Source organism: Ochotona curzoniae, unplaced genomic scaffold (assembly GCF_017591425.1).
Source record: "Ochotona curzoniae isolate NIBS_2020 unplaced genomic scaffold, NIBS_Ocur_1.0 contig_1071, whole genome shotgun sequence".
NCBI classification, from domain to species: domain Eukaryota; kingdom Metazoa; phylum Chordata; class Mammalia; order Lagomorpha; family Ochotonidae; genus Ochotona; species Ochotona curzoniae.
This window is the reverse complement of record NW_024464939.1, coordinates 2,793,674-2,806,228: the sequence shown is the minus strand read 5'-3', so window position 1 is coordinate 2,806,228 and position 12,555 is coordinate 2,793,674. Positions and strand designations below refer to the sequence as shown.

The 12,555-nt window shown below is 41.9% G+C and overlaps 1 protein-coding gene across 1 annotated transcript; it reads left to right on the top strand.

Moving 5' to 3' along the window:
- The first annotated feature begins 1,788 nt into the window (after window positions 1-1,788).
- RBM12B (RNA binding motif protein 12B) lies at window positions 1,789-10,701 on the top strand. Its single transcript, XM_040993319.1, has 4 exons — window positions 1,789-1,944; window positions 2,138-2,205; window positions 5,883-5,935; window positions 6,473-10,701. Exon 4 carries the CDS (start codon window positions 6,501-6,503, stop codon window positions 9,351-9,353), a length of 2,853 nt encoding a protein of 950 aa, XP_040849253.1. The 5' UTR covers window positions 1,789-1,944; window positions 2,138-2,205; window positions 5,883-5,935; window positions 6,473-6,500; the 3' UTR covers window positions 9,354-10,701.
- The last annotated feature ends 1,854 nt before the right edge of the window (window positions 10,702-12,555 follow it).

Here is a 12,555-nt window from a genome sequence, read left to right as displayed (position 1 = left end):
TCCCAGGCCACAATCAGGGAGCTGGATGGGAAGCAGGGCCACCAGGATATGAACCAGCGCCCATATGGGATCCCGGTGCGTTCAAGGCGAGGACTTTAGGCGTTAGGCCACGATGCCGGGTCCAAAAATATTTTTTAAAAATCATGGTATTAGAATTGTTTAGAAAATGTCAAGAAGCAGAGCAAAAAACCTAGACATCCACCAGACGGAGGAAGGAAAATGGGAGGCCAACAACACCTATGCTAGCCTTACTGGGGAACTTGATGTGACAGCCCTACATCAGGTGCTCATTGTGACAGCTCCTGGATGTGTGGGAATGCCCCAGGAGCTTTCATCTTTTAGCATTCTCTAACATCTCGCGTTGCATTTCTAAGCTTAGCAAACAACTTTTATAGCTTGACTTTGTATAGAAGGCATCCTAGTGATCTATAGAGGTGCTAGTCCTGCCAAGTCGATCTCAACTTTATTTTGCTAGGATTTCTTATGAAGTGACTCTTGACCAGGGTGACATTCCGGAATACTGCTTCTGTGTGCCTGTTTACAGGGAGCCTGTTTCAGAGGTCATAGTCTCCCTGTATAATTCCCAGTGGTGACCTCAGGAGGCAAACAGCCAGGGTACAAGGTCTGGTTTATCTTTTACTACCTGTGACCCTGGGCTGACTAAATTACATTGCGTGCCTTGGTTTTCCGCTTATTTATCAAATAGGAAAAATGGTATCTACTTCCAAAGGCAATTAAGAATAAAACAAGATGAGTCATAGGGACCAGCACAAAATAAACACTCAGTACATGTCAGCATTGAAGGTCAGCCCCCTGAGGCTGCAGGGAAGGACCCAAGCCTGGATTATAAAGATAAATGACACCTAGTCAGTCTAGCTCCACAATGGGACAGCCTCTGCTTTTTGCTTAAGATTGCATTTATCTGAAAGGCGGAGTTACAGAGTGAGGCAAAGGCTGAAAGAGAGAGAGAGATGTCTTTTACCTGTTGGTTCTGTCCCCAAATGGCTGCAATGACCAGGGTGGGATTTGATTTGCTGAGCACATCTGGCCTGCCACAGATCATCTTTCCCTGCGTCCCCAGGTTCATTTAGTGGGAGGCTGGAGCAGCTGACACGATACCAGGTTCGCAGCAACTTAACACATTTATAGGACACTTCGCCAGGTTACTAGTGTCCATAAAGTCAGTTAAGCAACATGCAGTTATTAAGCCCACAGGCGCTGTCAAGAGTAAGGTAGTAAAACCAACATTTCTGTGGTCTTTTCGTTTACAAGAGTCTCAGAAGATGCTTATACCAAACAGTAATTTCAGCAATGAAATAGCAAACAGTGAAATTTTCTGTTCTTTTATATCTCTTTAAAGATTTATTTATTTTTATTGGAAAGTCAGATATACAGAGAGGAGAGACAGGAAGATCTTCCATCTGAGGATGCATTCCCCAAGTGAGCGCAAAGGTCGGTGCTGAGCCGATCCAAAGCCAGGAGCCCAGAACCTCCTCCAGGTCTCCCACGCGGGTGCAGGGTCCCAAGGCTTTGGGCCGACCTCGACTGCTTCCCAAACCTCTGGGAAACAACAAGCATCCTTTCGTCAGTTGCACTAGGCAGTTGGGCAGCAATCACCGGAGCCCCTCTCCGCCCCCTCGTTGTTCGCGAACGCTCCGGCCTTGGCTGGGGTCCGAGCATGCGCGGGAGCCGACAGCCCCAGGCCCCGCCTCGCCGGGCCTCCGCACGGAAGCGGGCGCGCGTCACGGCTCGTGCGCAGGCGTGGCCAGGCCGCCGGGGCGGTGGGTTCTGAGGGGAGAGCGCATGGGCAGACAGACCGCGCGTCCGTGTGTCCGGAGCGGCGGGGCCGAGCGGGCGCCATCTTCCCGGCTCCCTGAGGGGCGTGCTGCTTCTGAGGAGGCTGCGGCGACGAGGAGTGCCCGCGTGTCCCACTCGGCAGCCGTGGTGTGTGTGTGTGTGTGTGTGCAGGGCCAAGCGCGAAGCAGTTCCCCTTGGGGCCTGAGGCCGGGGAGGGGTTGGCGATCGAGACGGAAGCGCAGGGCGAGGCGGGGCGACGGCCGCGCCAGGTTGTAGCATAGCCTGTGCCGTTAGGGCACCCCCTTTCCATGCTAAACACCGACTCTCCCTCTCCCGTCAGCCTCCATGTGGTGGTGTGTGTGCGCTCCGCAGCGATCTCGAGAGCGAAGATCTCGAAGGATTTCCTAGGTATTTTTTTTTCCTTTGCTTATGTCATCGTAGTCGGTAGCGGCGGTGCAGCCCCGGAGGGCCCTGCTTGTCGGGCTCGAGCTGGGCGAAGTGTCTCGGATTCGGGCGCAGTTCAACCTTGTCGCTCGTTGGGGTGGAATGTTTGCCCTTGGGGACGGCGTCGCGGAAAGGCACGGGGCTGGGCGGTGCAGGTTCTTGTGAAGGCTGATTGTGGCTGAAGGTCTGGCGACAAGATCGGAACCCCGCGTAGCAACTTTGGCCTTGCGTGGGAGGAGGAAGCCCTTGACCGCCGCCGGGCGTGTGGACAAAGGCCGCGGGCTCTGGAAGCGATGCCTTCGGACAGTTCCCGTTGGAGGAGGATGGATGTTGCCGGGAAGAATCCTGTGCCGGGTGATGGATTCATCTTCACTTCCAGTTCCTGTTGAGGACTCGGGCTCCGGGTGGTCACAGGAGCCACCTGCCTTGTAAAAGGCAGGTCATCAGAAAGAATCACTGTGGGTTGAGTGACACAGCAGAGGAAAATTCACGCTTAGAATTTGAATTGCTTCACGGTAACTTGGAATTTTAAGAAAATACCTGCGGGCAAAAAGTAAAAGAACTTTCCCTCTTCATGTCTGGAAAAAAAAAAGACCTTACTCAGTAGTTGAAATAAAACTATCCCGAGGTAACACTACAGTTCAGGCCCCACCTGTCTCCTGCCCTGCCTTAATTCATATTGCAACGCTATAGTGAGTGGGATCAGTCGCTGCGTAAAACCAGCCAGGTCATTTAAAATGCTTGTAATTTCAGTGAGTTACCTTTAAATGAACTTTGAGAGATCCATTTTTCACAGATGCTCTCTAATAGATTACTGTGTCTTTGAATCATTGCAGGTCACAAAAATACTAAGAAGTATTACTTCTTAGAAAATACTTAGAAATGCTTAGAAAATACTTTTTACTAAGAAGATTTTTAAATGCAGAGTACCTTATGTTAGTTTGTGTGGGCTTTTTTGTGTGTTTGCTTTTTATGTAATTTTAGGAATATAATCTCTGGTAGTATGTGTAAGGGAATGGAATATTGAAGTCACTGGATAGTTTCAAGGTGTGTTGTGGAGGGGTGAATGGTACATTGTCTCGCTGAAGGGCACAGCTGTGGCACATGAAGAGAAATCTAGTCCATGAGATTTGACTTTGTGAAACGAAGTCACTGACAGCTAAAATATTTAAGAAGGTTGCTTTTAAAGTTAGGAAGGATAAATTACTTGGAGGCTTTTTGTACTTGATAATGATGAAGTTATTCCTCAAAACATCTGATTTCTGCTGGGGGAACATTTTTTCTCATGACAAATACCTTTTAAGTTTTGAAGATTTATTTATTTGTATCAGAAAGGCAGAATTATAGAGAGAAGGAGACACAAAGCTCTTTTCATTTGCTGGCTCACTCCCCCAGTGGCAGCCAAGGTCTTAGCTGAGCCAGGAGCTTCTTCCTGGTCTCCCACGTGGGTGCATGGTCCCAAGGACTTGAGCCATCTTCTGCTTACCCACCCAGGGCACAAGAAAGGAACTGAATGAGAAATGGAGCAGCAGGGACAGTGCCTGAAGGGGCAAGATTAACTAATTGAGCCATTGCACTGGATCCAATGCCTTTTAAATATAAATGAAACATTTTAGGAGAGTTCATCTACTTTTTAAATTGTTAAAAACAGCTAAACAGTTTATAGGAAAGGGAGCCTTGCAACCTTACACTTAGATACCTATTTCAGAAGCCGTCATACTTTTTAAGTGTTGGTGTGAATATTGATTTACTAAGAAAGGAAGACGTACACTGCTTTTGTTGTATGGTACTATCAGATATATTAATAGTTAATTTCATTGCTACTTTTCTGATGTAGAAAGTGCCATCTTGTTATCTCTGTTAGTTTCACTAACAGTTTATAGAGGGTTTAGTCTGGATATTTTTTTTAAAAGTAAAACAGTCTTGCAGACCTCGACGAATATGTCTCAAGGTGCCCCCATTAGCACTGTCATTTGTGAGAATTGGACTAAAATATCATATTTGCATAATAAAGTAAAAAAAATATAATTACTGGATTCTCAGATCTAAAAACTTAGTTGACACTTTTTGGAAAGTGCACCTTCCTGTCAGAATGCCTTGGTTCCACACTGTGCTCTCTGCTTCCAGTTGCAACTGCCTGTTCAGGTGCACCCTGGGAAGCAGTAAGTGATGGCTTAAGTAGTTGGGTGCCTGGCGCCCACAAGGAAGACATGGGTAGAAGTTTGGGATCTGGCTTTCAACCTGACTCAACTTTGTTGTAGGCATTCAAAGAATAAACCAGCAGATGAGATTCTTTCACTGCTTTTCAAGGAAAAGAAATAAATAAATTTTGAAGGACTTAAATATTGCTACATTAGCAATCCTTGAAAGTATTAAGTGCTTCAGGTTTCCTTAAGATAGTAAGAGGCAGGCAGAGGTTAGCCTAGCAGTTGAAATACCCAGATCCCAAGTTAGAGGAACTGGGTTCTGTATCTGGTTTTGGCCTCTTGCTAATGTAACCTCTAGGAAAGGAGTGCTAGCTCAAGTTTTTCGGTTCCCGCCACTCATGTGAGAGATTTGGATTAAGTTCCCAGAACCCAGCTTCAACCCAGTTCAGCACTGGCTGTTGTGGATATTTGGGGAGTGAATCAGCAGATGTGAACTGTTCTCAGTAACTGTATAAAATTTTCAAACCAGTAAGTTCAGAATTTTTTGGGTAGTTAATGCTGATAAACCCAATATTCAAAATTAATGAATTTTTAAAATATCTTTTACTCTGCCATTTGGTTTCTCAAGAGTACAGAATAATTGAAATGTAACGAGACTATTGGCATAGTAAAATTCTGTATCAAAATTGTTATTTGAGGTCAATTTTAATAGGTATTGTTATAGGAGTATAAGATGGTGTTGAGATTTTTTTTTTTTAAATTTAAGGGATTGGATAGTATTTTTCTCAATTATGTTGGAGTCAGGAAATTTGGTTCTGTGTGTCAAAGTGTGAGCTGAGCGTATGTATAACCTATATTCAAGTGGTAGCCATAGGTTTGGAATTAATTGCTTCAAACATTTGTTTTTGAATTTCAGGATTTGGTTTTTATTGTGTCATTTTGACCAATTGCTTAATTGCTAGACTTTGGTCTGGATGTTTTGAAAGGGAGGAAAGTAAGAGTTGCCTGTGAATGGGAACTAGATGGTGAGTTTTCATGGGGAAAGTAAGAGGACTTTTGGATCTTTGGTGTTCTTAAATTGATATTTTGCTTGTAGAACTTATTTAAGTGGGTGTGAAACGTTCCTATGAGGTGCATAGACCTTAAATATAGTTTTGATCTGTTTCACATACTCATGTAATCCCACAGCATTTACATTGTGTAACATCTCCTTCATGCTTAGCCTACTTTCAGTCAAGGAGCAATTGTCAGGTTTTCAGCAAGCTTTCGGTTTTATGATTTGCAAACATCTGCTCACATTTTGTATCTGTCTTTTAGAAATCATGATAATGTTCCTCTTTGAACAAAGAAGGGCATTTTGTAAAGCTGTAATTATAGGTCTTTTATATTGCTTCATTTCTGATAGGTAATTCTAGAATGAATTTCCTATTCAGGCGTTGTTTAAGCTCAATTAAAGAGTTTAAGAATTAATTATATTTCATTTTCTTTCCACAGTTAAGTTGCTTTTACAGAATTAACAGGTCTCCAAGAAAAAAAAAATTAAAAAGGTAAGACATCCAGAGTTTAAGGCTTTTCACAGAGACTTGACAAAAATCATGTAAAATTACATAGTACAGCTTGCTACTTGTGACTTCTGCTCTTTATATCTGGCTAGAGGTGCTAGCAGAAGGCAATTATCAGAAGTTACATACTGACCCTAGGTGAGTGCTTTCAGTTTGTAAAGTTCATTTTCAGCTACAAAATTTAGTTTTAGCAGATACATTTCTGAGTTCAAAAGCAGTTTGGTCTTGTTGTGCAGCAACATTGGTAGACTGACAAAGGAAGATTTGGTATTTTTGATGTTCCTGTTGTATAGGATGGGTGGTAGGAAATGTTTCGTCAACATAGTTGGTTTATTTGTAAGTTTAGTTGGGAGAAAGTGTACTGCTTGTTGAAGTGTTAGAAGTAATCAGTATTTTTGTGAACTTCTATCTTGTTTTCATGTACAAATGCTAAAGAAGGCAGGAACCAGGTAATTGCTAAGCTTAGTTTGGGTTAAGGTACTTCAAAAGTAAGACTTGCTATTTGTACCTTTTTGTCTGCAGGTCATTATTGCTGTGGTTTGAGCTCAGCATGGCTGTAGTCATCCGTTTACTGGGGCTTCCTTTTATTGCGGGGCCTGTGGATATTCGTCACTTCTTCACGGGATTGACTATTCCTGATGGAGGAGTGCATATAATTGGAGGGGATGTAGGGGAGGCTTTTATTATCTTTGCAACAGATGAAGATGCAAGACGTGCTGTAAGTCGTTCAGGAGGGTTTATCAAGAATTCATCAGTAGAGCTCGCTCTTAGTAGCAGAGCAGAAATGCAGAAGACCATAGAAATGAAAAGAACTGATCGCGTAGGAAGAGGGCGACCAGGATCTAGGACATCAGGGGTTGGCGGCCTGTCTGATTTTGTTGAGGCTATTGAGGAAGAAGGAAATAAATCTGGATATGGCTCTTCAGTTAATCAAGATGCTAGGTTTCATGCTAACGGTACGGGACGTGGTGATCTAAGACCAAAAAAGACAAGGCCACTGAAGGCTGAGAATCCTTACTTGTTTCTCCGAGGTTTGCCTTACTTGGTGAATGAAGATGACGTACGAGTCTTTTTCTCTGGTTTGTGTGTTGATGGAGTAATTTTCTTAAAACATCATGATGGCCGAAACAATGGTGATGCCATAGTAAAATTTGCCTCGTGTATTGATGCTTCAGGAGGTCTTAAATGTCACAGAAGTTTTATGGGTTCAAGATTTATCGAAGTCATGCAAGGCTCAGAAAGACAGTGGATTGAACTAGGAGGTGACGCAGTTCAGGAGGATGGTGTTCCTGCAAGCTCTGATGAACATTCTTCAGCAAGAGGAATTGATAGACATTTTCGAAAACGGTCTCATTCAAAATCTCCCAGAAGAACACGCTCTCGTTCCCCTCTTGGATTTTATGTTCACTTAAAAAATCTGTCCCTTAGTATTAACAAAAAAGATTTAAGAAATTTCTTTAGAGATACTGATCTGACTAATGAACAGATTCGATTTCTATATAAGGATGAAAGAAGGACAAGGTATGCCTTTGTGATGTTCAAGACTCAGAAAGACTATAATACTGCTTTAACTTTGCATAAGACTGTTTTACAATATCGTCCAGTTCATGTCGATCCAATTTCTAGGAAACAAATGCTGAAGTTCATTGAATATTATGAAAAGAAGAGACCAGGGTTAACAGGAAAAGAGAGGTCTGGACGTGTTTCACAAAAAAATTCTCAAGAAGGCTCTTCTGGCCAGAAACTCTGCATTTATATGAGAAACTTTCCATTTGATGTCACGAAAGTCGAAATACAGAAATTCTTTGCAGACTTTTCTCTTGCTGAGGATGATATTTACTTGCTTTATGATGACAAAGGTGTTGGTCTGGGAGAAGCACTGGTGAGATTTCAATCTGAAGAACAGGCGATGAAAGCTGAACGTTTAAACCGGCGGAGGTTCTTGGGAACAGAGGTTTTACTAAGACTCATATCTGAGGCACAAATGCAAGAGTTTGAAGTAAATGTGATGTCTGGTGAGAAAACACAAAGCTATTCACCATCACGTGACCGAGATGACCGCTCCCATGTATTTGGCTCCAGAGAAGCACCGGTGTACTCGTTCGGCTCCTCGGAAAGCTTTAGGCATCCCCAGAGGGATTCCCGGCACCTTCCAGAAGACTTCAGGCGTTCCCCAGAGAACTTCAGACGCTCCCCGGAGGATTTCAGGCATCGGCGGGAGGAGCATTTCAGGAGGCCTCCTGAGGAGGACTTCCGGCGTCCGAGAGAGGAAGACTGGAGACGGCCAAATGAGGAGGACTGGAGATGGTCAGCGGAGGAGGATTTCAGGCGGCTTCCAGAAGGAGATTTTCGGCGGCCACCCGAGGAGGAATTGATGCCTTGGGAAGAGGATTCATGGTGCTCTCCGGAGGACAGCTTCAGCCAGCCTAGGGAGGAGAACTTCAGGCGGCCGCCTCATGGGGAATGGAGGCGAGCACCTGAGGAGGAATTCAGGCAACCCCCCGAAGAGGACTCCCGGCGGCCCCCGGAGGAGGATTTCAGACGTTCCCCTGGAGCAGAGGCCAGGCGGTCACCCCCTGAACATTTCCGGCGGCCACCTCAGGAACGTTTCCGGCGACCACCACCAGAGCACTTCAGGCGGCCACCGCCGGAGCACTTCAGGAGAGCACCCCCGGAGCATTTCAGGAGAGCACCGCCGGAGCACTTCCGAAGGCCGCCCCCGGAGCACTGCCGAAGGCCGCCCCAGGAACCCTTCCGACGTCCCCCTCCGGAACATTTCAGACGCCCCCGAGAGGAAGATTTCAGGCACGAGTCCGATGAAGACTTCAGGGACCCTGCTGATGAAGACTATGGGCTCTCTCCTGACGAGGACTTCGGGAGCCCTCAGGAAGAAGACTTTAGACACCCTTCTGATGAGGACTTTAGACAGCGCCCTGAGGAAGACCTCAGGGATGTCCCCGAGAAGGATCCCGGGCCTCCAGAAGGCGCTAGGGCCCCTGGTGAGGCTTTTAGGAGTGCGGCTGGCGATTTTAGAAGTCATCGTCCTTTCGTGAATTTTGGTCGTCCAGAAGGCGGCAAGTTTGATTTTGGAAAGCAACGCAGTGTGGGAGGTTTTCCTGAGGGGAGGTTTATGCCTGATTCAAAGTTAAATTGTGGTTCAAGTAGAGGAACTCCCATTAAGATTATAAATCTTCCATTTAAGGCTAATGTTAATGAAATTTTAGATTTTTTCCATGGTTATAGAGTCATAACGGATTCAGTTTCAATTCAGTATAACGAGCAAGGATTGCCTACAGGGGAAGCCTTTGTTACTATGGTAAACTATAATGAAGCCATGGCTGCTATTAAAGATCTGAATGATAGACCAGTTGGCCCCCGCAAAGTTAAGTTAATGTTACTCTAGCGACTATATATTTAAATTGTTACCTTCCACAGTATTGGTGCAGTAAGATGCATTTAAAAAAAATGTTTACTTGTAATTATCTAGTGAAGGGAAGCATTTAATTTTTGAACTGTGAAACAAAAAATGTAAATAGAATTTGACTTTTGGACTTGGAAATTAGTGTTCATTTTTTCTAATTTAGAACCACATATGCCCTTTTTCTTTGAAAGAGATAATTGATTCCTTGAGTTCAATAACTTTTGTTGATGTTACGGATAAATTTCAAGACTTGCGTAGAGTTGTGTTTGTGAAAGACAGATTTTCCATTCACTTTCATTCTGTAGTCTACACCTTTTAAATCCTTTTGTGTAAGGAGATGGTCAGTGACTGTTCAGGTTTAGCATTTTCATTGCTACTTGCCTTCAAAATCAATGCCCACTTTCTTGTCTGAGATACTGTTTTAAGCTTCCTGTTAATTACAAATAGTTCAAAATGGACAGACTGTGAACCTGAATATACTTATGTAAAACACTTAGGTGATTCTTGAAGTTCCCATGTTCATAACTTTGCAGTTTTATAAAAATAAAAGTATTACAACTGAATAGAGCAACTAGTTAACTTGTATTTATATAGAAAGAAAAAAGAATTGCAGCTCAATATTATGAGGTTTTTCAACTGCTTATGATGGGTGGGACCAAATATTGTATAATAGTGATGTGCAATACTTTTGTTTCTTCAACATTTATTAATATATTGATAAAGACAAAATACTCAAAAAATAATAAGAATATAATTTTAGGTCCAAGGAGACTTTCTTCTCCTTTTTCTTCCCTGGCAATTCTTTGACAAATGGATATAGTTTCTTTTCTAGGAAGATTTTATTAATGACATATATAACTTGTATGTTTTTTAGGTTCTTATTTTTTAGCTTCAAAACTTGGGTGTCTGTTCAGAGACTCAGAAACAACTGTAAGACTTGAGAGATTGGATTTTGATTTGATAATTAACATTTAATGTAGACATTTTACAAATTTGATTTTCTATACCCATCTCTACTGTTTATTGGATAATTACTATATGTTAGGCACTATAAGCACTTTATAAACTTATATCCCTTAAGGAGTACAGGGCTTATTATTACCTCTATTTCACCAATGAGATTGATAGCCCAGATAGGCAAAGGCTCCAGTTCATGCTCTTAATACATTTGCTGCCTCATTTTGTTAAATTGTATCAATTTTAGTAAAACCATGCTGCAAACATTTTGAAGGGTAAGTGATGTCTTACCACCATTTCTGCTTTAAAAATACCATTTAAAAAGATAAACCTAGAGTGTTCAAACATTGTTAATAAAACACCAAGTGACTAAGATTTTTTCATATCCAGTGTTTTCTTTGGAATACCATCATACTGCTGGCTTCTGATTCAAGACTGTTCATTTGATGCAACATGATTGAAGTTTGGTTGTCCTGTTCTAGTTTATATAAATTTATTTCCCCAATTCTTTTTCAGAGACTTTTTTCATATTCATTTAAAATTCAATATGGAAATTTAGTCATTTAATAATAGGATATTACAGAAGGAGAGTTTGTTGCCAGTGCTTAGACAGGTAGTATCTTGAGTATTTTGGGTTAATGTTCAGTGGTCCAAAGAAATCTAAATGAAATCCACTTAAATTTCCTTGATTTTAATAATGAATATCTTAATAATAGTAAAAAAAAAAATCAGTATTTTTGGTTCAAAAGCATTTAAGTATGTCTCCTTAAACTAGCATGCTAGGAGAGTGATGCCCGAATGGAACACAATGCATGGCCTAGGAAGCGAGGAATTTTTTAGTTGTTCAAACATGTAGCTGGTTAATTTCATCAACCAACCTTTTTGAGGAATGTACAAATAGATGAACACTTTTCTGATACCTAGTGGTAAAGCTAACGTGAAACTGAAATTGATCATAAAATGGAATTGCTTCTTGTACTGGGTAAGAAGGTGGTAGTTGAAAAGGCCAGCTAATTGTTAATACTTTATTCCTTATTCTATCAAGGTTTAGTTACTTAAAGCTGGTTCTGATTAACAGCCATGTTTATGCATCTTTCTCTTGCCTTCAGTGATAGGGTGACTTAGACGGGAGTATGTATCATGGAATTTGGTAAGTTTTAAGTGCAGCAACTTTGGGCGTTTCTCTGTGTCTTCTCCAGCCAGCCAGGTTACCAGTTTATTACCAGTTTGTAACACACACTGTTACTGAGTGTTGTACTGAATCCTCAGGTGAACATCACCTGGCTGCAGTAACTACTGCACAGAGCCAGTGTTCCCCTTTGTTATATGAGCAGGCAGCCAGGAGCCTTAGAGGCATAGTTGCTCTCTAGTGTGGTAAAAACAGCTTTATGCCTACTGCAAAACATCTCTCTCTAGGAAGAATCTGAAAATAGAGCATATCTAGAATGTATAAATCATTAGGTGTGCACTTGTGTGAATTTACATTAAGACAGTGGCACTTGATGCATTTATAACTTACTAAGTCACAACCCTGCTATCTTTGCAATAGGTATTACCTATTGTTTATTGATTTGCATTAGATACTACACTTAGATATTTGTGGTCTATAATTATGTAAGAGCTAAGTGTCATTTAATCCTGATTATCCTAATTTATTATTCCTGTTTTGTAGATAAGTGATGCAGCCCTGCAGGCTAAGTAATCTGTTGGTTTGGTTGCCCAGTTCGTTTTTTTAACAGCAGGGACGTTTAAAGAGCAGTGTATACATTTTTAAAATGTGGTTACATCTTAACTGGTTTGTGAGCAGCCATTTGATAGCTTTGATTTTGAGTTTTGGCCCCCAGAGCATTTTATATTCATTTGGTCCTTTAAGAAAGTTTACCAAGTAAGTTTGGTAATTTTACATTGATGAAATTATTTTTCTGCATAGTTTTCTTTTTTGTTCTTCAAATGTTTCTTTGAGGTAGATAAAACATTTGCTTTGTAATAGAATTATTTGTTCATGTTCAAATACTGGTAACAAAACCAGAGAAGTAATATAACCTGCTCATGGCCCTCCTGAACTACACACCAAATTAAAACACTGAGAAAATAACAGAAGTGCAATGATAATGTCAGTTTCTTAAGAATAGACATTTAGGGTTTTAAATGTTTTGATTTTTTTAAAGTTGGAATAATGTTATCGCTTAGAACTCTTCACAGGAAACAGTGCTTTAACAGAAGTAGA

Bases quoted from the DNA above. Each gene is read 5' to 3' on its own strand.
- RBM12B (XM_040993319.1), top strand. From the start codon at position 6,501: ATGGCTGTAGTCATCCGTTTACTGGGGCTTCCTTTTATTGCGGGGCCT.